Genomic DNA, 27,751 nt, shown 5'->3' with positions numbered 1-27,751 from the left:
GTAATCCACTGGCCAGCGTTCAGAACGAAATGTTCCCGAACGCTGTTTTCGCGCTGCGAAAACAGCGTTCGGAACATTTCGTTCCGAACGCTGGCCAGTGGATTACCCCTTTTTAAGACAAGACAATCCCATTTTGGCTTTATAGCTGTGTCACCCAAAATACCTAGAATTCAGCATTGATCATTGGGGATTGGGCCATACATCTGCTGCAACATGGATTGGTTGGATTCACCAGTGTAGTTACCATTCTTACTTTATGGGACATCCCCTTCAGCTCCATCTGAACTTCTGTGTTCTGTCTTCAGCCGCTCCATTCTTCAAGACGTTCTGGATGAAGATCTAAGCAATGAAGCTTTTCCGTTCTCCACTCACAAGATTGTGACGGCTGCTGGGTTTAAGGTACGGTCCTGGTAGCAGGTGCCATTTTTTAGATCAGTAGGAAAGGTAGATGAACTGCTTATGGGGCATTTATATATTTAGATCACACACATTTGGAAAATCCCATCTGATCACACAAGACTGGAAGTATGTAATCCCTACACAGCACCACCAGAGGGCAAACAAGGTATTACACGGCACCTAGTGAAATCAATAGGTTGTACGTGCAATGCACAGGCCAGTTGGGTCCTCCAAAGTGAGAAATCTTCTTTGTTGCCTGTTTGGCTTTCAGACAATAGCCCTGAACATTTATTAGCTCCAAATTTATAAAGGTTTTTTTTTTTTTCCAACCAGACAACCCTTAAAGTGTACCTGTCATATCAAAAAAAAATTCAAATAAAAATGAATGCTTCTATATGTTACTCACTACGTCATGCAGATTCTTTACCTGTCTTTTTTATGTGTCTAGCTTCTGTATTTGGCTCACAAATCCCTCTGTTCTGCTGCTCACTCATTCTGATGTCCACTGCTCAGGGAGGGGCGTGTCTGTGGCAAGCACTGAGCCCACCCTCACTCACCATGCATTCACTTCCTCCCTGAGTCTGCTGTGCTGTGCTCGGTCTCTTCATGCAATCACTGCAGTCTGCTCTGTAACCCCCTCCTCTCTGTTTTCATGATGTAGTCTGATAGACAGGAGTGAGCACAGAGGAGTGTTTCTGACAGTGCCCATTTAAAGCAATTGTATCCTCAGTGTATTGGAGCAATCAGGGAACCACATAGAGGAGTCCTGAAAACCACCCAACATAGACTAGTGCTCACCAAACTGTGGCCTTCGGGATGTTGGTAAACTACAATTTCCAGCATGCCTGGACAGCCAACGGTTCGCAACAAACTGTGCACTTCTCACCGCTCGTTCTTCTGATTGTTGTGTGTCTTAGACACCCAACAAACTTTTGAGCTTGTGACCTAGCAAAGGTTTCTTTAAAGGGGTACTCCACTGGAAAACATTTTTTATTTTTATTTTATTTTTTTTTCAAATCAACTGGTGCCAGAAAGTTTAAAAAGATTTGTAAATGACTTCTATTTCAAAATCTTAACCCTTCCAGTACTTATCAGCTGCTGTATAATACAGAGGTAGTTGTGTAGTTCTTTCCAGTCTGACCACAGTGCTCTCTGCTGACACCTCTGTCCATGTCAGGAACTGTCCGGAGTAGAAGCAAATTTCCATAGCAAACTTCTCCTGCTGTGGACAGTTCCTGACATGGACAGAGGTGTCAGCAGAGAGCACTGTGGTCAGACTGGAAAGAAATTCAAAAAGAAAAGAACTTCCTCTGGAGCAATACAGCAGCTGATAAGTACTGGAAGGATTAAGGCTAGATTCAGACTACGGAATCTCCGGGCAGAAAATTTCTGCCCGGAGATTCCGAGTGAATCAGTCGGCGCTAGGACCGCGCGGACACTGCAGTCTCCAATAGACTGCAATGTGTTCCGTGAGTATTTCCGCCGGAAGAAAGAGCAACCCCATTCTTCAGGCAGAAATTTCCAAACTGATTTTCCGTTCACAAATTCCGCTTCACAAATTCCGAAGTGTGAATTTGTGAACGAAAAACCCATTCATTACACTATATACATTTTAGCAAGCGGAATTTCCGCCTGCAATTTCAAAGCGGAATTGCAGGCGGAAATTCCGTAGTCTGAGCCTAGCCTAATATTTTTAAACAGAAGTAATTTCCAAATCCGTATAACTTTCTGGTACCAAACCGTGGCCCTCCAAACCGTGGCCCTCCAAACCGTGGCCCTCCAGATGTACTGAGACCCCGACCGATAAAAGCTTTTGACGTGCCAAAAGTTTGATAAGCAACAGGTACGCTTCAACTCAGTACTAGTTAGCCGGTTGAGCGCTACACCCTACTTTTTCCTGTTCATTGCTATTCTGGGTCTGCAGGTGCTTGGAATTGCTCAGTGACCCCCCCCCCCCCCCCTCTCCCAGCTGCTGTGCTTTGTTAAAAGCTTCCCTTTTGTAACCCAAATAGACTCCCGATCCTCCCCAGCTATATCCTTCCATCTATCTCCTTGCCTGACTGATCTAATAGTATAATGGAGAAAAGAGCTCCTGGCTTTGCCCGGCACACAGCCTTGTGTGCAGAAGAGCTTCATAAAGTACGCTTCTGACACAATCCGCAGGACCGGGAGACAAGTGAGGGGTTACGTGAACATCATCCGCGATGTACGCCGCCTTCTATCACACACCGTGAAGGATTCCTGCGTTTTGTACTTCATTTAACTCTGCTGGTAGCGAGAAATTCCTTAACTCCTCATGGTGTCTCCTTGGCTGTTGCAAAACTACAACTCCCAGCATGCTGGGAGTTGTAGTTTTGCAATAGCTGGAGGCACCCTGGTTGGGAATCTTTGCCTTAGATCTTTACATTCCAGTGTAGATGCTTCTATATGATACTCACAATGGTCATGCAGATTCTTTACATGTCTTTTTTATGTGTCTAGCTCCCGTATTTGGCTCACAAATCTCTCTGTTCAGCTGCTCACACGTTCTGACATCCTCTGCTGATAAAGGGGTCTGTGTATGAGGCAAGCACTGAGCCCACCCTCACTCACCATGCATTCACTTCTTCTGCTGTGCTTGTACTTTTCATCCATTTTTATCCTTATCGGGGTACTCTGCTGTAAACATCTTACCCCCCCCCCATCCAAAGGATAGAGGATAAGTTGTTAGATCGGGGGTTCCCACTGCTGGGGAGGGGACACCCGCGATCTCAGGGCCGGCAGCATCGGCGTCCGGAACACGGAAACTTGCAGCTTCCGTGTTCGTGACTTCACGCCACGCCCCCTCCATTCATGTCTATGGGAGGGGGGGGGGGGGTGACGGCTAGTACATAGCCATCACACTTCCTCCCATAGACATGAATGGAGGGGGCGTGGCGGCCGGCATCACCAGTCATCGGGCACGGAGCGGAGTTCGCTGAGTGCACAGAATGACAGGGGTGCCACAGCAGAGATCGTGGGGGTTCCCAGCGGCGGGACCCCCGCGATCTAACATCTTATAAGATGTGTACAATGGAGTACCCCTTTAAGGGTAGGGTTACACGGAACGGATCCGCAGCGTATTTTACGATCTATACGTTCCAGTGTAGATGCTTCTATAATGCTTCTATATGTTACTCACCAGGTCATGCAGATGCTTTACATGTCTTAATGTTTCTAGCTCCCGTATTTGGCTCACAAATCCCTCTGTTTTGCCGCTCACACGTTCTGACATCCTCTGCTCAGAAAGGGGTGTGTCCGAGGCAAGCACTGAGCCCACCCGCCCTCACTCATCATGCATTCACTTCTTCTGCTGTACTGTGCTTGTACTTTTCATCCATTTTTATCCTTATCGGGGTACTCCGCTGTAAACCTCATACCCCCCCATCCAAAGGATAGAGGATATGTTGTTAGATTGGGGGTTCCCACTGCTGGGAAGGGGACACCCGCGATCTCAGGGCCAGCAGCATCGGCGTCCGGAACACGGAAACTTGCAGCTTCCGTGTTCGTGACGTCACGCCACGCCCCCTCCATTCATGTCTATGGGAGGGGTAGTGACGGCTAGTACATAGCCATCACGCTTCCTCCCATAGACATGAATTAAGGGGGCGTGGCGGCCGGCATCACCAGTCATCGGCACGAAGCGGAGTTCGCTCCGCGCACAGAATGACACGGGTATCACAGCAGAGATCGTGGGGGTCCCCAGGATAGGGTTACACGGAACGGATCCGCAGCATATTTTACGCTGTGGATCTGCCGATGATGGACCCTACAGTGTGCCTCCAGTGTACCTGCTCGTAGTGGAAATCCGCCAATACGAGCAGACACACAGCGATCTGCCAGTCACAGAGCAGGGGGCACTACTTTGTTTGTTACCCAGAATCCCATTTTCTATAAAACTGACCCTGTATCTCCAGAAGAAGCGAACACCTTCTCCGCTCCTCCTCCCGTCCATATGAGACTTATCAGTCGCTTTTTATACTCATAGGGACCCATTGATCTCTCTTATTACTCAGACTGGTTCCTTGACTTGGTTGATCTAGTATTTATTTCGGATTTCAAACCTTCTCAGATTTTATTGATATGGGGCCCCAGAGACGTGCCCTAAAATATGACAAATAGTGTAGATAATAGTCCAGGTTTCTCCGTTGTGGCAACTCCTGGAGGAACGAGATGATGACAGGAACTCCATCTATTTATGTGTGAATCTGTCAGATGTTATGGGGTCGCCTGTCACCAGACCCAGGGGAGCCGCTCTAGTCATTCATTAATCTGCACGCCGGCAAAAACCACAAGAGGAATCAATAAGAGCAGCTCAAAGCTCCAACATCATTCTCTGCTTCATCAACGGCAGCCATCTAATGAAGACGCTGGGGGAGATGTTTACGGTCTCGCAAAAAGTGGCAGCCATCTTTTTTGGTTTTGGAAGGTGCAAAGAACAACACTATGTGTAATAGGTACAACAATACTGTGGCAAAAAGGTCACTTTGACCAGGGGTGGCCGTAAAATGCCCTGTGCTGTATACTGCAATTATACAGTCTACAAATGGCAGTATACTGCAATAATACAGTCTACAACTGGCAGTATACTGCAATAATACAGTCTACAAATGGCAGTATACTGCAATAATACAGTCTACAAATTACTGTATACTGCAATAACAGTATAAATAGCAGTATACTGCAATAATACAGTCTACAAATGGCAGTATACTGCAATAAAACAGTCTACAACTGGCAGTATACTGCAATAATACAGTCTACAAAATACTGTATACTGCAATAACACAGTATAAATAGCAGTATACTGCAATAATACAGTCTACAAATAGCAGTATACTGCAATAACACAGTTTATAAATGGCAGTATACTGCAATAAAACAGTTTACAACTGGCAGTATACTGCAATAATACAGTCTACAAATTACTGTATACTGCAATAACACAGTATAAATAGCAGTATACTGCAATAATACAGTCTACAAATAGCAGTATACTGCAATAACACAGTTTATAAATGGCAGTATACTGGAATAATACAGTTTACAAATCGCAGTATACTACAATAATACAGTCTACAAATTGAAGTATACTGCAAAACTACAGTCTACAAATAGCAGTATACTGCAATAACACAGTTTATAAATGGCAGTATACTGCAATAAAACAGTTTACAACTGGCAGTATACTGCAATAATACAGTCTACAAATTACTGTATACTGCAATAACACAGTATAAATAGCAGTATACTGCAATAATACAGTCTACAAATAGCAGTATGCTGCAAGAACACAGTTTATAAATGGCAGTATACTGGAATAATACAGTTTACAAATCGCAGTATACTACAATAATACAGTCTACAAATTGAAGTATACTGCAAAACTACAGTCTACAAATGGCAAAATACTACAGTAATAAGTCTGCAAATGACAGTATACTGCAATAATACAGTCCACAAATGTCAGTATACTGCAATGCTACAGTCTTCAAATGGCAGTATACTGCAATAATACAGTCTACAAATCACAGTATAGTACTATAATACAGTCTACAAATGGCAGTATACTGCAATAATACAGCCTACAAATCACAGTATAGTACTATAATACAGTCCACAAATGGCAGTATACTGCAATGCTACAGTCTTCAAATGGCAGCATACTGCAATAATACAGTCTACAAATCACAGTATACTACAATATTAAAGTCTACAAATGGCAGTATACTGCAATAATTCATTCTACAAATGGCAGTATACTGCAATGCTACAGTCTTCAAATGGCAGTATACTACAATGATAAATTCTACAAATGGCAATATGCTGCAATAATACAGTCTATAAATGGCAGTATACTGCAATAATACAGTCTACAAATTATACTGCAAGACTACAGTGTACAAATGGCAAAATACTACAATAACACAATCTACAAATGGTAGTGTTCTGGAATAATACAGTGTACAAATGGCTATAAGGTGCCCGACTAAACTGTGCAATACTGCTCCTTTCCCTGTAGCTGCCTTTTCATAGTGTCGGGCACCAAGTCAATAGTCCAAGCACTATGACCGGCAGTGCCCTAGACCAACCTCTAGTCTGACAGATGATTTTATGCAGTGATTTTACTAAGCTTAATTTATTCAGCTCTGCTACATCTGTGTTTGCTGGCACACATTCTGGTTTTCATTATGGTGTGTTTAGAAAGGCCCCAACCAACAGTTAACCCATTGAATATTCCCACTCTTGGGGGTGCTAAAGGGCTGGTGGTGCATATCAATGGGCATCGCTAGCAATCGTCATCCTGCTGCTATGGCGGAAGAAATAGATGGTCCTTGGCATCGGATAGGAGATTGCGGGAGTGATCGTCGGGGACTTGGCATCTTGCTGTAACGTGCATGTGTTAAAAAGAACACTGAGTTATAATACAGCCATATGTGATTCGAGGCTGCACTTTAAGCCAATGACTGGTGAGCAGGCATGATACATAGGGGGATGTGATGAGTTAAGGCCAGGGGTGCATTAGCTTATGCATTAACCACGTTAAAAAAGCACTTTAGCTCCAGGCTGCCCCTTTGGTAAAACCAATCCTCCTCTCTGATGGAATCAACATAGAAGGTAGAATCCATTCTAGACGTTCTTCTTTATTAACTCTTCCCTGTCTCCACCCAGGTACGTGCCATCCGGTTGTCATTCGTAGGAGAGATGGGCTGGGAACTGCATATGCCCAGGGGGGCCTGTGTGCCCGTATATCGAGCAGTCATGGAGGCCGGAGCCAAGTATGGAATTGGCAATGCTGGGTACAGAGCCATTGACTCCCTCAGCATTGAAAAAGGTAAGGCTCGCCAGATGGTGAGAAGAACAATGGTTCTCTAGCTATGGTTAAAAACTGTGGTGTCCAACCTGCAGCCCTCCAACTGTTGCAAAACTACGACTCCCAGCATGCCCGGACAGCCAACGGCTGTCCGGGCATGCTGGGAGTCGTAGTTTTACAACAGCTGGGGGGCTGCAGGTTGGACACTTATGGTCTGGTTGTTTAGGCCCTTGCTAGCAGGAGGCGGGACAATTTAGCGGATAAGGTCTTTTCTCCCCATCTCGCTTGTTACTGCACAAGACAGGTCCCATAGACTTACTAAAGAGTCCATCTTGTGCAGCAACAAGCAAGACGGGAGAGAAGTGCCCAACCCCGCGCTTCTCCTGGCTAGCTCCATTGGTGGGCCGAGTGTAGCTATCCGGCCCAAAAAATACTTCTCTGCCATGTAAGAAACGCTATAAATGGTGGGTGTGCACCCTGTTACAAGTTTTACATTACGTTCCGATGCCGGAACCAATAACCCTGACACCCCAGATGCTATTGTGCGTCCAACGTCTGCAGGATCTGTCATCAGGAACTTGTTGACGGTTTCCATGCAGCGACATGATATTTAGTTTTCATTGTTCTCAGTATACCAGCTGATCTGTGAGGGTGCCGGGTATAAGACCTCAACAATGAAATATTGATGGCCTAGTCTATGAGGGGGGGGGGGACCTTAAAGGGTAACTCTCATTAAAACAAATTTTTGCTATGGTAAATAAAAAATATTTCTAATATACTTTGTTTAAAAAAAATTACGTTTTCTATGTTTCATTTGTGTTTTAAAAAAAGCTCCAGAGCACATTTTCCCCCATCTCATACACAGACTTTGGACCGAAGCCCAAACACAGGAAGTGCAGCCTGGAGTGCTGAGGGGGGGGGGGGGTGTCCAACTAACAGCATATGACAGTTAAGTATGAGAGGAGCTATGATTGGATGAGGCTGGACACACACCCCTCAGCACTCCAGGCTGCACTTTCTGTGTTTGGGCTTCGGTCCTATGTCTGTGTATGAGATGGGGGAAAATGTGCTCTTGAGCTTTTTTAAGCACAAATAGAACATAGTAAACTTTATTGTTTTTAAACAAAGTATATTAGAAATATTTTTTATTTACCATAAGGAGTGCAATAGCAAAAATTTGTTTTAATGAGAGTGCCCATTTAAGGGTAAGGTCACACACATTGCATACTTAGTGTATTTCACACTGCACATTCTCCTATGAGCAGACACAGAGGGCTACCTGGCAGCAGCCCTGTGTGTGCAGTGGGATTTCAAGGCAGGCCCAGCACATCACAGCCATAACTGCACAAGACTGCCTCCAAACCACACCGCACACACAGGGCTGCTGCCAGGTACATAGCAGGAAAAGTGGGTGATCCAGCTTCCTTAAAACTTTAATTAGTCCATTAAAAATCCAAATAAAAGGTGCAAGATAAAAGCCAAATGAAACACCGACGTGTTTCAGTTTACATGTAAACCTTCATCATAGCGGTGACCGCATTGATTAAAGGAGTATTCCAGGATTTTTTTTTATTTGATTATGCTACAGGGGCTGTAAAGTTAGTGTAGTTCATAACATAGTGTATGTACCTGTCTCTAACAGCTAGTATTCTTATGTGATCTTTGCTCTGGATGTTCATTTTTAACAGAAAAGACTCCTTTTATATGAAAAGACTCCTGTCTCTGGTATTTCCCAGGATTTTGCACAGCATAAAATACGCTGCATATATGCCATGTGTGATCCCATCCTAAGGGTACATTCACTTTGCGTTGGTATAGTTCTTAGCTACAACATGCGCCAGCTCTCTGGCACAAATTGGAGTAAATACAGTGGATGCTTAGGCCACGCCAATGTTTGCACTAACCCCCACCCACTTTTTTTAAAGGAGTACTCCAGGATATAAAAAACGTATCCCCTCTCTTAAGGATAGGGGATAAGTTTCAGATCGCGCAAACCATCCCCCACCCCTCGTGATCTCCCGTACGGAGCCCTGGCTCTATGTCCAAATAGCGTGTGTCGACCACAGCATGAAGCGGCGGCCTACACGCCCCCTCAATGAAGCGCTATGGCAGAGCCGAAGATTGCTGAATGCAGAACTCTGGCTCTTCCATAGAGTTGTATTGAAGGGGTGTGTCAGCCACCACTTAGTGCGGTGGTTGAACACACCCCTTTCACGCAGATTGCCGTGGCTCCGTACGGGAGATAGTGGGGGGGGGGGGGCCCTAGCTGACACTTATCCCCTATCCCCACTGACATCTATCCTTTGGGGCAGAGTACCCCTTTAAGGATCCCACTGCACGGTCCACACTATAAAATTTTAGTGTCGGCAACGTACGACAGAGATAATTCTGCTGGTGAAAAATGCACGGAATACATCGCCATCTATGCGGACAGCAATGTCTCCGCGGTCCTAGCGCTGACTAATTCAGTCAGCACAGGGCTCCCTCAGAGTCTCTGGCTAGAATACTTCCGTCCGGAGAATCCTCTATGTGATCCCGGCCTTAGAGTGATGGTGGCCAATGGCGTGGTTCCATCCACCTGCAGAAGCCACAACATGTGAGCGCATCCTTGAAGGGTGAAAAGTTAATAAAATAAAGTTCCATTTTCTTGTAAAAGTATTTGCCATTCTATTTGTGTTGTCGGCGCGGTTGATGGTAATGTCACTTGTGGGTGGCGTTGCCCTTGAAATCTTTATTTGAACAACGTACAGAAAACAAGAGCTCTAGATCCAAAAAACCGGATAAATCACAGGAGCTGTGTCACATTGTCTGTAGGGAAACCTTCACCTGGATTCTGCTTTAGAAATTGAATTATGTTATCTCCGCCGCTCCGAAGACTGTATTTAAAGTTCACATAAAACATGTATGAATTTTAGCGAAGAAAAGACACGTAGCATAGAAGAAGAGAAGTAAGGCTGCTTTTCCTTAGACCTTCGCTAAGTGAATTGAATGTCGAGGTCTCATTAGAAATGAAAATATATTGACATTTGCAAATGGAGATAAATTGCTACATCTTAAGACAAATCTCTCAAGGAGATTAAGTTTTTTTTTAAATATTTCTTTCTGGAGAGATCTCTGGCTGGGCATACATTCCCAGTCATGTTCTAAGAATCTTAATTGGAGAGAAAGACTGACATTGAAGGGGTACTCCGCCCATTGATATCTTATCCCCTATCCAAAGGATAGGGGAGAAGATGTCTGATCGCGGGGGTCCCACCACTGGAGACCCCCGCAATCTCGGCTGCAGCACCCGAGACATCCGGTGCATGGAGCGAACTTCGCTCCGTCTGCTCCTGACGTCACGGCCACGCCCCCTCAATGCAAGTCTATGGGAGGGTGTCACGCCCCCTCCCATAGACTTGCATTGAGGGAGCGTGGCTGTGATGCCACAAGCCTCCAATTCTGCACCCGATGCTCTAAACAAATGCTAGGTGCAGAAGGGAGATCGCTGGGGTCCTCAGTGGTGGGACCCCCGCGATCAAACATCTTATCCCCTATCCTTTGGATAGGTGTGGTGTCCCGGTACCGTATTACATACCTTACCTAGTGTAGAGGTCCCCAAAGTCAGAGTAACTACGTTCAGGTAGGGTTCCTCAGGTGGGACAGCCCCTAGTCGCCTCTCTTCAAGTCAAATTCTCTAATGTTAATACATGTATATATTTAATAATAATATATTTTATAATAATGTATAGTACTTACCTTGTTTGGCGTCGCAGGACCTTTAGTCATGTGACCATGTTAATAACCTCTATGGTATGTTGGAGGACCTTTGGAGGTCTTTGGGTCATGTGTTACCCACAAGCCTTTGTAATGGTGATTAACATCAGTATGGACCAATTAGCACTAGTCCAGCCCCTGCCCATATAAGGGAGCTGAAGCCAATTATCGCTCTCTTGGGTTGCTGCTCTCGTGGATGCCGGACTAGCAGGACGGATCTGCGCAACTTTCAAAGACATGCTAGGCCTGAAAACCTACCGGCCTCAGCTGAACCAAAACCTTGAGTTCTAAACTACCCCCGCTAATGCTAGCGTGACTACTGGACCGCAACTAAATCCCCTAAATCCAGTGGAATAGCGCACATTACTTAAAGACTCTAATTGCTAAAGTCCCAACCTTTGTCAATCTCCAAGGAAAACAGTTGTTATGCATAGAGACTGTTCTGTTATTGAAGCTTGCAGAAAATCTTCAGTAAAAGTTAATCCTGTTTCCGAAACTGTTTCCGGTTGTGGACAATCTATTATTATCTACCTCCCTATCTCTCTTGGGAAGGGTGGCGGTAGGACAAGCATTTTTTTTTTATCTGTGACATAAGAAGCTGAAGGAATCTTCATTCTGTGGAATAATAAGAGCCGTGAACGGAGTTGTGACACTTTTATGTCAGATCAGACGGTTTTCTGTCATTTAACAGATGTAGGGATATAATGAGGATCCTGTGTCACACGGAGGCGGCCATTACAGGGGTCACAGATGGCGAAATAACTGGAGAAAAACATTTAAATGATCACTCTGTTTCATGGGAAATCGTGGACGATCGACAGAACTGTTAATGATGGTGATAATTGCCCCAACATCAGGCTGATACCACCTAATAACACAAAAAAATATATAATAATCTGCACCTAGCAGGCATGTTAAAAGGGTTATCCATGATTAGAAGACATAAATGTTGGCTTTCAAACACAGCGCCACATTTATTGTTAGGTTGCACGTGGTATTACAGCTAAATTCACTTCAGAAAAACAGGGCTGCAATACCAAACACAAACTAGGGGCCAACCGTGGCACTATTTCTGTAAGAAAGCAGCTATGTTGTTTCTTATCCTGGATAAAAATTCATGGAAAAGGGGAAACAAAGGGGGGAATTATAGTACATGAGGCCCTACAGTGACATAAACAATTATTTGGTCTTCTATGTTTCCCCACTGATAAAGAAATGATCGGTCTATAATTTAATGGTCGGTTTATATGAACAGTGAGACACAGGATAACAACAACAAAATGCAGAAAATCACATTTCAAATAAGTTATGAATTGATTTGGATTTTACTCAGTGCAATAAGTATTTGATCCCCTATCAATCAGCAAGCTTTCTGGCTCCCAGGTGTCTTTTATGCAAGTAACAAGCTGAGATTAGGAGCACTCTCAAAGGGAGTGCTCCAAATCTCAGTTTTTGCCTTCCACAGAAGCAAAGAGTCAACCAATCAGATTTCAAGCCTTCCAAGGATGTCAGGGACCTACACAATGCTGGAATGGGCTACAAGACCATCTCCAAGCAGCTTTGGGAGAAGTTTTACAACAGTTGGTGCGAATATTTGCAAATGGAAGAAACACTGAATATCTGTCAATCTCCCTCGGTCGTGGCCTCCATGTAAGATCTCGCCTCGCAGAGTTTCAATGATCATGAGAACGGTGAGGAATCAGCCCAGAACTACACGGGGAGATCTTGTTAATGGCCATGTTTTATATCTGTGTTCACAGGCTTAACTTGTAGCTTCCGGGCCCCAATGCAGAATCTATAAAGGGCCCATATCTACCATGTGTTATTTATACTACTGGTGTCTTCTTATATGGCAATGGTGCCTTGGGGCCCCGTTGCAACTGCTACCTCTGCGTCCCCAATAGTTACATCTGTCTGTGTTCTTTTTAGGTTACCGGCACTGGCATGCAGACCTGCGCCCCGATGATACACCCCTGGAGGCCGGCCTGGCATTTACCTGCAAACTCAAGTCCAGTACTCCATTTCTAGGACGGGAAGCATTGGAGGAGCAGAAGTCCGAGGGGGTTCACAAGCGTCTGGTGGGATTTACTATTAATGAGTGAGTGTCTCAATGTCTTTATATATAGAGACAGGATCTGGTTGTTAGATCTACATTTCAGAGTCTAAATCAGCATTTCCCAACCAGTGTGCCTACAGCTGTTGCGATACTACAACTCCCAGCATGCCCAAAGATTGTTTGGGCATTCTGGGAGTTGTAGTTTTGCAACAGCTGAAGGCAGACTGGTTGGGAAGCACTCATCTGAATCGGGAAGCACTCATCTGGTTGGGAAGCACTCACCCTTCCATCACCGTGTCATATGCATCACTGTAGTCAGTAATATAAAGTTTCGGCATCCCAGAGTATCAGCACATTTTCCTCCTGTAATACTCTGAGCTGCTAGTGAGCTCTTCTACTTACTGTGGAGAAATTAAAGGGGTCCTCCGAGATTTTTTTTTCTTCATCCTTTGAGCCCATGATGCCGAGTTATAATACATTGTAATCCACTTTTATTACCTCAATGCGCCTCTTTGTCCCATTTTCATGCACAGGACCCGCACCCGGAAGTACTGTGGTGAAAGTATTTTTATTTTACTGTATGTCATAGGTCACATGATCTCAAGGGGGCGTGGCTATGCTGCAGCAGGTGGAAGGGATTTCATGAAGTAATACTTTTCACCCCCACCCACTGCAGCATAGCCACACCCCCTGGAGACCATGTGACTTATGACATGTTGTCTCTGGCCCCGTGGAATGCTGGGAAAGTTCAGACAACAATAAAGTAAAAAGACTTGCACTACAGCATCTCGGGGTCCTGTGCATGAAAACGGGACAAAGCGGTGATCGGAGGTAATAGAAGGATATTACACAATACAGTGGTCCCTCAACATACGATGGTAATCCGTTCCAAATGGACCATCGTTTGTTGAAACCAGCGCATGTTGAGGGATCCGTGCAATGTAAAGTATAGGACAGTGGTCTACAACCTGCGGACCTCCAGATGTTGCAAAACTACAACGCTCAGCATTCCCGGACAGCCAACGGCTGTCCGGGCATGCTGGGAGTTGTAGTTTTGCAACATCTGGAGGTCCGCAGGTTGTAGACCACTGGTAGAGGAAGTTGTACTCGCCTGTCCCCGCCGCTCTGGACTGTCACCGCTCATCACCGCTGCCCGGGATGTCGCTGTCGCCGCGTCCCCGGGGTGTCCCCAACGCTCCGGTAAGGCCTCTGCTTCCCCAGCATCCTCGCTCTCCGTCGCCGCCATCACGCCGTTACGCACGCCACTCCTATTGGATGACGGGACGGCGTGCGCAGCGACGTGATGACAACGATGAAGAGCGCCGACGATGCAGGGAATACCGAAGAGGACGCGCCGGAGCCCCGAGGACAGGTAAGTGATCGTCAGCGGACCACACGGGGCACCGTAAACAGCTATCCGGCGGCAGCTGAAGCAGTCAGCGCTGCCGGATAGCCGTTTATGCGATGGCCCTGACATACAAAAGCATTGTATGTTGATGCTGCCTCTGAGAGGCCATCATATGTTGAAATGATCGTAGGTCGGGGGGTCACTGTATTATTACTTGGCATCATGGGCTCAAAGGCTGAAGAACAATAATCCTGGACTACCCCTTTTAAATTAGTTTCGGATGCAGTTTATTTGGCCGCTTTTCTACAAAAACAGTGCCCCACCTGTCCATGGGTTGTGACTGGTATTGCAGATCAGCTCTATTGAATAAAATGGGGCTGAGCTGCAACTCCACACACAACCTGTAGAACGCCGTTTCTGTAAAAAGACAACCATGCTTTTCTAATCCTGTACAACCCCATTTAATTAACACAAAATGTTCTATTATGTTTTTTTTTTTTCTTACATTGTACAGGAAGGTTCCTCTGTTTGGACTAGAGGCCATTAGGAGGAATGGGGTAGCTGTGGGTCACATCCGCAGGGCCGACTTTGGATTTGCGATTAATAAAACCATTGCGTACGGATATATCAGAAATCCTGATGGAGGTCCGGTGAGTACTAGATTGATTAAAGTCTTAGGGACATGTCAAAAGTTTTGATCAAAGGAGGCCTACAGGCACTGTCATTTGAACAAACTTTTCATAGATCAATAGTACAAGTGAATATATGAAGCTTTGTAATATATCTTTGTAGACAAAAATGCTTCTTTCTCCTGTTATTAAACTTCTTCCCTCTCCCCCTTCTGTGAGACTTTATTCCACTCTGAAAATCAGCTCAGCTTGTCCCATGTTTGCAAGACAAACCAACATAAGTCTGTGGTGACACGGGGGTGCAATCACGGGACAAAGTGATTACTTTGTGACGCCAGGGCACTGTTAGCCGATACGCGGTCTGAGGTGGAGACCGCTTCTCCTGGGCCAGACACGGGAGTAAAGAAACACACCGACATCGGGTTATGGATAACTGCCTTTTAAAGAGCAGGGTGCAGATGGTATTACACACCGTACAGAGTAGAGTGGAAGGGATGCAGTGTAACCCTTTGGGAGCCCTGTTGCCTTGCTGGGACTTGAAGTGCTTTTCACCCACTTGTAATAATACTGACTTGAGATAAGAGACTGTAGGTTCTCCATGCCGGCTAGGGTTCTGACAAGGTCCAATTACCTTAACCACCAGGGCTTGACTTTCCGCTGTACGGGGGAACACTTGCTGAATGGCTGGTAGACTTTAGAAGAGATATTTTCTTAGGCGTCCCTCTGAGTTCTCAGCTTTAGCTCTGGAGCTAGACTGGGGCAACTCCTCCCCCACTACACTATATACCTGACAATTTAAGGGTTTCCATTGGGCAGCAGGGTCACCTGGTTTACACTGCTCCTCACTCTTAAAGGTACAGAGGAGGAGCGACCACCAGTTCTGGGAGAAAAGGAAATTATAGATGAAGCCTAAGAGCAGAAATCTGCTGAAAAAAACCTTATATAAGTGTGGTGGCCCAGTACGGGAGGGGTTACCCCGTGCTCCTGCTGTCCTGTCAGGCAGCCTCCTTCAGTGTCCCCAAGGCCCCCTGCACTTGTTTCCCCATTGTAAATATGTTTTACTATGTAAAGTGTTATAAAATGTAATGTTACTTTAAGAGTTATGTCATGTGATATGTCATGTGATTGTTACCCAGGAGGTACCAGTGACCAGGTGATCCCAATGGTGACCTATAGGCTCCCTGCTAGTCTCCCCCATATAAGTCCTGGGTGGAGCTTCTCTCTCTCTTCTGCTGAGGTCCAGTGCAGTCTTGTCTAGTGTGTGTGTCCAGAGTGTTGGAGACCTCAAAGTCCAGTCCTGCAGCCGCCATCAAGTCAAGTAAGATAAAGTCACAGCTTTATGAGTCAAGTCAGTCCCTGTCATCTGTCAAGTCAGCGTGGTCTGCATTCAATTGTCCAGTCCTACTACAAGTCCCAGCAAGCCCTTAAGATCTCTGTGTCACTGGTCACCTCCTTGGGCCCTGGCTGAACTGTATAGACTTTACCAACTGTCTACCCTCAGTAAAGCTACCATTAGAGATGAGCGAACTTACAGTAAATTTGATTTGTCACGAACTTCTCGGCTCGGCAGTTGATGACTTTTCCTGCGTAAATTAGTTCAGCCTTCAGGTGCTCCTGTGGGCTGGAAAAGGTGGATACATTCCTAGGAGAGAGTCTCCTAGGACTGTATCCACCTTTTCCAGCCCACCGGAGCTGACGAATCGAATTTACTGTAAGTTCGCTCATCTCTAGCTACCATTGTCCGTAACTTGGCATCGGAGTCTTTATTGCCCCCGTGCCTTGCCCAGGATCCAGCGGTATACCATTGGGTGGTTATAGGCTAAACCACGCCCTGATGTCACAAATACAAGGGGTTAATGCCATCTGCCCCTAGGGTAATAACATTTGCCCTGCACCACACACCCCGCTACCACATAAGTTATATATAACGGCCAGAAAAAGTGCTGCTTCTCATGTACACACCCCTCCACTGATCAAAACTTTTGACATGTCTCTAGGACAGTGTTTCCCAACCAGGGTGCCTCCAGCTGTTGCAAAACTACAACTCCCAGCATGCCCAGACAGCCGAAGGCTGTCCGGGCTTGCTGGGGGTTGTAGTTTTGCAACAGCTGGAGGCACCCTGGTTGGGTAACACTGCTCTAGGACATATCAAAAGTTTTTCTAAAGGTTTTTCTGGGCTTAAATAATTGATGACCTATTCTTGGAACAAGCTATTAATCTGTGATTGGCGAAGTGCCGGCACTTGCACCCCCGCCGACCAGTTGTTCGTCACCGCTGCCACACCAGACCTATAAAGGGAACAGGGCAGCTCTGCCTTTGGCTCTGCTCACTGCGCAGTTGCCAGGTCTGGTTACTGCCGCTTAGCTCCTGTTCACTGAAAGGAGATCTCCGGTGAAAAATAACTTATCCCCTATCCACAGGATCTGGACCCGGAGCTCAGTGAGGAGCGGGTGCTGCAGCCGACACCCGCTCCATTCATTCCTATGGGAGTGTCAAAAAGACCCTAGTACAGCTCTCGAGCATCAACGGCGCTCCCATAGGATAGAATGGAGTGCGTGCCGTCTACCGGTAGATGACACGTGCTCCTCACTGAGAGCACCCAGGGATCGCAGGGGGCCCCAGCGGTCGGACCCCCCTCCCGCGATCTGCTACTTATCCCCTATCCTGTGGATAGGGGATAAGTTATTTTTCCTCGGAGTACTCTTTTAAATGGGAGCTGAGTTGGAGTTATGCAGCGCCCACACTACACAGTAAATGGAGCCAACTGCGTCCTGCCCTGTTCACCTTGTAGTGCAAGGGCTGTGACAATCATCCGCCAATCATTGATGGTCCCAAAGACAGGCCATCAATCAATGAAAGGAAAACTGTCAGCTTGCTCCCCCCCCCCCCCCCCCCCCCCCCCGCACTAACCAGTGGTACTGTCTGGTAGTCCGGGGGACGCTGATCAGTTTGATGCCTACTGTGCCCGGATCTGCCGGGCCGATATCTTAGTTTTTCGGAATATGTTAAGTGCTAACTGGCACAGGCGGGGTAACTGGCACTCTGACGTCAGCGCCGCTCGTCCGCAGTGCTGCCCAACTCATCAATATTCCTCCCCTCCCTCCACCTCTCCCTCTTCATTACAGAGTGGGGAGAAGAGGTGGAGGGAGGGGCGGAATACTGATGAGCTGGGCAGCGCTACGGACGGCGGCGGTGACGTCAGTGCCAGTAACCCCACCTGTGCCAGTTAGCACTTAAAGGGGTACTCCGGTGGAAAACTTTTTTATTTTTATTTATTTATTGTTTTAATCAACTGGTGCCAGAAAGTTAAACAGATTTGTAAATTACTTCTATTAAAAAAAATCTTAATCCTTCCAGTACTTGTTAGCTGCTGAATACAACAGAGGAAATTATTTTATTTTTGGAACACTGAGCTTTCTGCTGACACCTCTGTCCATTTTAAGAACTGTCCAGAGTACGAGAAAATCCCCATAGAAAACATATGCTGCTCTGGACAGTTCTTAAAATGGCCAGAGATGTCAGCAGAGAGCACAGTGGTCATGATGTCAGCAGAGAGCTCTGTGTTCCAAAAAGAAAAGAATTTCCTCTGTAGTATTCAGAAGCTAATAAGTACTGGAAGGGTTAAGATTTTTTAAAAGAAGTAATTTATAAATCTGTTAAATTTTCCAGCACCAGATCATTTAAAAAAAAAAAAAAAGTTTTCCACCGGACCGGGCGGATCTGGACACAGTAGGCATCAAACTGATCAGCATCCCCCGCACTACCAGTCAGTACTACTGGTTAGTGCAGGGGGAACAAGTTGACAGTTTTCCTTTAAGCACAGAAAACCCCTTTTTAGAACCTCTGACCAATCAGAAACCAGCTTTAAAAAATCCATTGAAATCTGGACCAATGGGTGCGAAAACAAATTACACAATGGAATGACTGGCGGAGGGAGGTTTCACATTGTAAGTATAGAGGGTATGTACAATAGAGGCAGACCATGGGGTTGCTTTCGGGTCCTTGCATAGAGGGGGGTGGTCTTGTCCCACTTGTTATTGGGTAGAGAGAAACTTTTCAGGACTCTTCTCCATAGACCAGTCTCATTGATAGTGATAGGGGTGGAACATTGGCAAAAGACAGCCGAAATATGGATGCATCCGTATTTTAATCCCTCTCCATAGAACAGTGTTTCCAAACCAGGGTGCTTCCAGCTGTTGCAAAACTACAACTACCAGCATGCCCGGACAGCCTTCGGCTGTCCGGACATGCTGGGAGTTGTAGTTTTGCAACAGCTGGAGGCACCCTGGTTGGGAAACACGGCCGTAGACTTTTAATGAGTGTATTCGACTGCAAAACGCATGAAAGTAGCACTTGCGTTTCGCATTAAAAAAGCGCCAATTTAATACGCCCATGTGAATAGACCTATAAATGACTATTTAGCTCCATATTACAGTCTGCTTGAAAAACTGACGCAAAATACGCTGGTGTAAAAGTAACCACATCTGTCATTGGTGGCAAAACCTGGCACCTTACCTATGGCCTATGGGGGCCTCCTGTTTTCTATAGGTGCCATAGCGCACGTTTAGAAATTATTTTGAAACTCTTCTGTAGCTTGCCGCCAGCACTGGTAGGGTTAATCCCGGGGACTAGGAGACACTTGAGGAACCGAGCCCATTAGAACAATCTTGTAAATCGACATGAATTCCTCCGCAGCGCCAATGAGCGCACATTACCGTGTTTTCCTCTATACGTGACATCAGCAGCTGTCTATTTTTAGCCCAAAACTCGGCACCGTGCGCCATTTACTGAACCACTCTTTAAATCCTCTATTTTAGGCCCCGAGTAAGGGGGCAGGTATAGTGATTGACATTAGTGGAAAGACTTGGAGATACTGATGCGGGAGATGGAAGTAACCAAATATCACTTGTCGCTCCCCAGAGCCGTGTATTTACCGCTGGAGTAAAAATAAGCTTTAATTGGGTTATTTTCTTATCACCTCCTGTTACACTTCGCAGGTGTTTTATTTAAGCTGTGTGTTATACAAGGTTAAACACTGCCTTACGGGTCATTAATGAAGTATTCGCTTTGCAGAAATATGGAATACTTTCACTATTTAAAAATAATAGAAACATTTTTATAATATATATATATATATATATATATATATATATATATAGCAACAAGAGAATACAGCAGCACACTGCTAGCAGTGTGCTGCTGTATTCTCCTGTTGCTGTATATTTAGCCCAGCAGCCTGCACCTGTAAGCCAGGTCCATATAATAGTCTGGAATCAATAGTGCTGGCCAACTTATTCTTTGGTTGTATGATATATATACATATATATATATAGATATATATACATTTTTTTTTTTTTCTGTAAAAATGATGAAATATTGTACTTTTCACATTGGCCACTAGATGTCAGCACAATAGGTTGCACTCTGAAACCTGTCTTACTTTACAGCTTGCAGTAAAGATTCTTCGATAAGCAGAAGATGCAGTGGAGATGCAGTGGAGATGCAGAGATTGCTGGCGGGGGGGTTTGTTGTCCCAGCGGTTGGACACCCCCACGATTAGACACTTATAGGGGATAAGTTGTCTATGGCTGCAGTACTCCTTTAAAGAAGATGTCCAGTGCTTAGAAATGTATCTGATGATCGCAGGGGGTTCGACTGCTGGGACCCCCCCCCCCACGATCGCTGGGACAATGCCCCCCTGACTTTTCCTGGCCCTTTTTATATCCTTATTCAGGACTTCACAGTAATAAGCCGCTGACCACGTTATTCCGAAGACTCGACCCCTATTAATATAATGGTGCAGTCCATCATATAAATTGGTCCGGCGTATTGATCAGTCTATCGGCTCATCTTTAACCTCCTCAAAGATGACGGCTTTCCCCAATTACCCACGAAAAACCAATTAAGGAAAGGGGGCACAACCTCTACCATTCATCTCCCAGATGCTCTCAAGACCCATGACGCACAATCCGCACTGTCACTTATCGGTAAAATTAATCTGGCACAGTATAAAGCGGCGGCACTTCTCTTCCATACCAGCTGTTTTATGTGCCATTCGTTAACTAACGAGCTATTTTACAACCCGCTTCCAGCTGGCGCGGCACTCTGGAGAACGATATAACGCCACGCTGGTTCGCCGGTTTTCAGTCTCGTAAAATGTGGTCAGATCATCAAGACCTGGGGGGGTGATGGGCTCGGTGCTCAGGAGCGGCCTGCGTGTCCCGGGATTTTATTCTACCTATAAAGCTGAAGTAGCGGCACATTCTGCCCAATGTCGGTCTTCCTAAATCTGGCAGAAAGAACCCACTTAAGAAGTATGAGACGTAATGTGAAGCTGTCACATCAGATTAGGCCGCACTGAAACAGAAACAACTCTATGCATGGCAGTCCCGTGTCTGCCCGCTATTACATGGCATGTACCAAGATCCTAACCATGACTGGTCTCGAGGGTTAACAAGTTGGGTGCGCCTGTCACCCAGCCCCACAGAATTTCTGGCACACAAAGGGTTGTCTGGCCCCATAAAATTATGGGTTCAGGATGAGATAAAGAGGAGCGGTGATCAGAATAAAAGAGTGGAGTTTTATCCCATCTGTAGCCTGGGGTGCCCTAATTTACTGTCATTATTTTGTTGCTATGTCGACGCTTTCTGAGATTTAGGGATTTTACTATTAGACTATTCTCACTTTTCCCTGAATAGTCAGATGGGCGGAAACTTAATTTCAGAAAGGGGTGTGACTGCTACACTCAGGGGTGTGTGACTAAGAGGTTGAAGGGGCTATGAATTTGTGGTGACACTGGGGTGCAGGGAATTCTTATCACTTCGTGACGCCAGTGCACCGTTAGCCTATACACGGTCCGAGGTGGAGACAGCTTCTCCTGGGCCAGACACGGGGGGTAATAAACACACTGACGTCAGGTTACGGATAACTGCCTTTCACTGAGCAGGTGCAGATGGTATTACACACAGTACGGAGCAGAGTAGAAGGGATGCAGTGTAATCCTTTAGGAGCCATGTTGCCTTACTGGGACTTATGGTGCTTTTTACCCACTTGATTGATAAAGACTTTAGAATTGTGACTTGAAGAGATCCCATGCTCACTAGGGTTCTGACAAGGTCCTATTACTATCACCGCCAGGGCTTGACTCACCGCTGTACGGGGGGGGGGGGACACTTGCAGAATAGTGGGGTCGACTTGAGAAGATATTTTTTTTAGGCTTCCCTCCGGATTCTCTCCTCACGACTTCCTCCTCCTTTCCACACCGGAGCTCAGCACAAGAGCTAGGCTGAACTTAGACCAGAATTGGACTGGGGCAACCCCTCTACACTATATACCTTAGAATTTAGGGGTTCCCATTGGGCAAACAGGGTCTCCTGGTTAACACTGCATCTTTACATCTTAAAGGCACAGTACATAAATAACATAATACACAGTGAATACAGTAATTATAGTGTGTTGGAACATACCAAACATGGCAGACATTTTCACAGTGGGCCCAACACAAGAGCAGCATCCATGCCCGAGGAGATCTGCAGCCCACGGGACACCACAAATCAGGCTGAGAGGGTGTGAGTCAGGCTCAGGGAGGTGAAGAAATTTAGGTGGACAGCTTGAAGCCCACAATGCCTTACTGTATCTTATCCTGCCTTATGTATCTATATTCACCAGTGTACATGTCTGCTTTAGTGATGGAGACTTCTGACTTCTATCTCCTTCCCACAGGTCACCCTGGATTTTGTTCGTAGTGGAGAATACAGCCTGGAAAGGATGGGGGTGACGTACCCCGCAGAGGCCCACCTCAAATCTCCGTTTGACCCCAACAATAATCGGATCAAGGGGATATACTGACCTGGTCCCAGTGACACAATCACATCCCGAGCCTTTTCTGAACCCCTCCAGCTACCTCCCCAACTTTAGAGCCCATCATGAATCGCTGCCTGGACTACTTTGTGTATCCGCCTTCTCCAAAAATGACGGGGGAGATTTATAACCTGCGCAAAGGAAAAGTTGCCCAGTTGCCCATAGCAACCAATGAGCTCGCTTCTTTCATTTTTAAAGAGGCCTCTGAAAAATGAAAGAAACAATCCGATTGGTTGCTATGGGCAACTGGGCAATTTTTCCTTTGCACAGGTTTTGATAAATCTCCCCCGATATCTCTATCCCCCATTTTGTTAATTTTATAATCAAGATGGCGCCTAAGAAGGACCAGAGGTAACTTGCTGTACCCATAAAACCGTGTATGTGTCACTAAGCTGGACCGATAATATACCTAAAAAACTGGAGTACTGACAAATTTTTATGTCCTGGATCCCTTTCTTTTTGGTGGGGAACATGATGTTGTCTAGGCATAGTCATGGTCAGGATTAGGCATACCTTCAATGGTCAAGTAGGTTTGCTTACCGGACCCTCACTCATGCCTATGGGGGCCCGGGGGTTTATCAATGGCTACACCTCTTTATTCTAGTCCTACAGTCCAGCCTTCACCAACCAGACACTGGAGTTATGGTGGACAAAACAGGACCGGTCATCTTACTTTAAGACAGGGCCCGCCGTCAAGTACACTCCTTGGGGCCGTGAAATGAGATTTTGGGGGAGATTTAACAAAACCTGTCTAGAGGAAAAGTTGCTGAGTTGCCCATAGCAACCAATCAGATGGCTTCTTTCATTTCTGAAAAGGCCTCGGAAAAATGAAAGAAGCGATCTGATTGGTTGCTATGGGCAACTCAGCAACTTTTTCTCTGGACAGGTTTTGATAAATCTCCCCCCCATTGTCTGTACTGGGAATGGGTAGAGATGATGCCCCAATTTCTCGTATGTGCCTTTCTCAAAATGTTTATCAGTTTCTAAAAAGGATTGAGCAGAATTGAAAGCAATATGGCTGCCGCCTCCCAAAAATAGCTTCATATAAGGGAGCTGCAGTACCACAGCCAACCTTTGGACACGTGGGGCTGTTTTTTTAGTCCTGGGCAACTTGAAATCCAAGTGGTCTATAACAGTGGTCTCAAACTGTGGCCCTCCAGATGTTGCAAAACTTCAACTTCCAGCATGCCCGGACAGCCGTTGGCTGTCCGGGCATGCTGGGAGTTGAAGTTTTGCAACATCTGGAGGGCCACAGTTTGAGACCACTGATCTATAAGCACTCTACAAAGTTGTGGTACCCTCATTGGATACCTAAGTATGTAGGAACAGGGTCGGCTCTGCCTATAGGCAAAATAGGCAGCCGCCTAGAGCGCCCTCTGGGGGGCGCTGCTCTACTTGCCGCAAGAAAGTTAGACAACCAGCATCCAGACCACTTGCTCAGCCAGCAGCATGAGGAGGAGGTTTGTTACAGTGTGTCACCCCAGTAGTAAGGTGATTACATGAGGAGGAGGTTTGTTACAGTGTGTCACCCCAGTAGTAAGGAGATTACATGTAAAGGAGGTTTGTTACAGTGTGTCATCCCAGTAGTAAGGAGATTACATGAGGAGGGGGTTTGCTACAGTGTGTCACCCCAGTGGTAAGGTGATTACATGAAGAGGGGGTCTGTTACAGTATGTCACCCCAGTAGTAAGGAGATTACATGTGGAGGAGGTTTGTTACAGTGTGTCACCCCAGTAGTAAGGAGATTACAAGTAAAGGAGGTTTGTTACAGTGTGTCATCCCAGTAGTAAGGAGATTACATGTGGAGGAGGATTGTTACAGTGTGTCACCCCAGTAGTAAGGAGATTACACAAGGAGGGGGTTTGCTACAGTGTGTCACCCCAGTGGTAAGGTGATTACATGAAGAGGAGGTTTGTTACAGTGTGTCACCCCAGTAGTAAGGAGATTACATGTGGAGGTGGTTTGTTACAGTGTGTCACCCCAGTAGTAAGGTGATTACATGAGGAGGTGGTTTGTTACAGTGTGTCACCCCAGTAGTAAGGAGATTACATGAGGAGGGGGGTTGTTACAGTGTGTCACCCCAGTTGTAAGGTGATTACATGAGGAGGAGGTTTGCTACAGTGTGTCACCCCAGTTGTAAGGTGATTACATGAGGAGGAGGTTGGTTACAGTGCTTCACCTCAGTAGTAAGGAGATTACATGAGGAGGAGGTTTGTTACAGTGTGTCACCCCAGTAGTAAGGTGGGGTGTTTCAAAGGGCAGTCCAATGGGCGGAGTCAATGGGGTAGCAAAATTAGCTTTTGCCTAAGGTGGCGAAAAACCTTGCACCAGCCCAGTGTAGGGACATCCTGATAAGAAAACAGTCGACTTATGGAACTATTAATAGTGACAAACGTAGAGATCTATTATTAAACTTCCTCACAAGATCCGGAAGAACGCGGTCATACTCTGGTTAACTATATGGCGGGCGGGTTTCTTTTTAGAGAAGTGGGGTGACTGAGCGCACAATGCGGGTTTGACACATTGTTCGTGCTCTGCGGGGGTTTGAGGAACGTGACTGCTCTATGATTATGACAGCGAGCGAGCGTTACCTGTGTCAAGCTGTCTCTTTGTGAGCGCTGACAGCAGGAGAGCGGCAGGGAAAACTCCACCGAACAAAAGCACCAAAACCGTCAGGAGCGGAGCCGGAGCCCCCCCAGCACTCTGCTGCTGAACTCAGCTATAACTCGCGCCTCATTGCATACGTTCTCGCCTTATTGTTTTCCCTGAAAATATTAATATACTGAAAACGAAGGGATAGACCCTGCATCAAAATGTTATAGTATTTTATCTCTTTTTAATGATTTATTTCTGGAAAGGCTGAATAACTAATACAGTGAAGTCCTTACTCAGGGTCCTGAATAGAAACCTGTCTAGTTTCACATAGAGTTTGGTGTCATGAACGTATGAGGTTTCAGGTTGGGTGATAAATAATGTATTTTGTTTCTTATCCTACCTTTAGGCATAGTTACCCTTATGGGGGGCTCAGGCACAACTTCAATGGGCACTGTCAGATACAAAAACCTTTCATATGTTGTAAAGCATGTATAACCAATAGGTTTTGCATTTGCTTTCATTAGACAATTTTCAGTATTTCATACAGAAAAAGCCAGTCATACAACTGCCCCCCTGCCTGCTTGGACACATACCAGTCCTGCTGTGTCCATGAGTCATCACCTATGTCATGGACACACTTCCTTGATTGACAGCTGTGAGTGCAGGGCTCACACCTGGGGGAAAAATCCTCCCACTGTCATCTTGTGTCCCGCTACTGTCAGTGAGGACAAGCTGGGAGTTGTAGTTTTGCTAATGCTAGGGGAGATGTGAGCAGACAGCATACTGAGGGAGGGGGCGGAGACCTGCACAGTGAGGCCACACCCCCTCCCTTTGAGCGGAATTCAGACTAGTGAGCTAAATTAAAAGTGTAATAAAAAAATAAATAAAGGTGCTAGACACATAAAAATTAGATGCACATGGTCAGGATTAGGTACTGAGTGATATATAAAAAAAATGTTTTTGTTGGATCTGAATTTTTTTTTTGTTTGGAGCCGCATTGCTCCAAACAAATATAATAATGCTTATATATATATATATATATATATATATATATATATATATATATATATATGTTACTAAGTCATGCAGATGCATTACATGTCATTTTTAGGAGTCTAACTTCAGTATTTGGCTCACAAATCCATCTGTTCTGCTGCTCACTCATTCTGACATCCACTGCTCAGGAAGGGGTGTGTTGAAGGCAAGCACTGAGCCCACCCTCACTCACCATGCATTCACTTCCTCCCTGAGTCTGTTGTGCTGGGTCTCTTCACCCAATCACTGCAGGCTCCTCTGTAACCCCCTCCTCTCTGTTTTCACACAGGAGTCTGATAGACAGGACAGGAGTGAGCACAGAGGGGTGCTAGTCCCTTCCTCACTTCCTGAACTGTGTCCCTGCCTGTGCTTCAGCTGGGACAAAGATGATGGTGCAGCCAGACAGGAATGTGATTTGGATGGTATGGGGACCCCTAGTGTTTTTTTTTTTTTTTTTTTTAGTAAGCCATGATTTCTATAAAAAGGAGATAACATTATTTTAGGAAGTATATTAGAAAGGTTAAAGGGGTTATCCAGGAAAAAAACTTTTTTTTTTATATATCAACTGGCTCCAACTGGCTAAACCAGTGGTCAAAATAACATGACCAAATCAATAGCTGCACTAAGAGAAGGATTAAAGGGGTACTCCGGTGGAAAACATTTTTTTTAAATCAACTGGTGCCAGAAAGAAACAGATTTGTAAATTAATTCTATTTAATCATCTTAATCCTTCCACTACTTCTCAGCTGCTGCATAATACAGAGGAAGTTAATTTCTTTTTGAATTTCTTTTCTCTCTGACCCCAGTGCTCTCTGCTGACACCTCTGTCCATGTCAGGAACTGTCCAGTGCAGGAACAATTTCCCATGGCAAACCTCTCCTGCACTGGACAGTTCCTGACACGGACAGAGGTGTCAGCAGAGAGCACTGTGGTCAGAGAGAAAATAAATTCAAAAAGAAAAGAACTTCCTCTGTATTATATAGCAGCTGATAAGTACTGGAAGGATTAAGATTTTTTAATAGAAGTAATTTACAAATCTGTTTAACTTTCTGGCAACAGTTGATTTAAAGGGGTTATCCAACAAAAAACTTTTTTTTTTTTTTATACATCAACCGGCTCCAGAAAGTTAAACAGATTTGTAAATTACTTCTATTAAAAAATCTTAATCCTTTCAGTACTTATGGCTGCTGAAGTTGAGTTGTTCTTTTCTGTCTAAGTGCTCTCTGATGACACCTGTCTCG

General features: G+C 45.5%; 1 protein-coding gene across 1 annotated transcript in view; it reads left to right on the top strand.

Moving 5' to 3' along the window:
• Positions 1 to 23,586, top strand: part of SARDH (sarcosine dehydrogenase) — a gene marked incomplete in the record, with an annotated part of 58,648 nt that extends 35,062 nt beyond the window's left edge. The window contains 5 exon segments of the mRNA XM_056539862.1: positions 306 to 399; positions 7,090 to 7,252; positions 12,917 to 13,085; positions 14,906 to 15,041; positions 22,743 to 23,586. Of these exon segments, the coding sequence (XP_056395837.1) occupies positions 306 to 399; positions 7,090 to 7,252; positions 12,917 to 13,085; positions 14,906 to 15,041; positions 22,743 to 22,868 (688 nt within the window).
• Positions 23,587 to 27,751: the final 4,165 nt, after the last annotated feature.

The sequence above is a fragment of the Hyla sarda genome, chromosome 9 (assembly GCF_029499605.1).
Source record: "Hyla sarda isolate aHylSar1 chromosome 9, aHylSar1.hap1, whole genome shotgun sequence".
Taxonomy (NCBI): domain Eukaryota; kingdom Metazoa; phylum Chordata; class Amphibia; order Anura; family Hylidae; genus Hyla; species Hyla sarda.
This window is presented reverse-complemented; position numbering and strand designations above follow the sequence as displayed.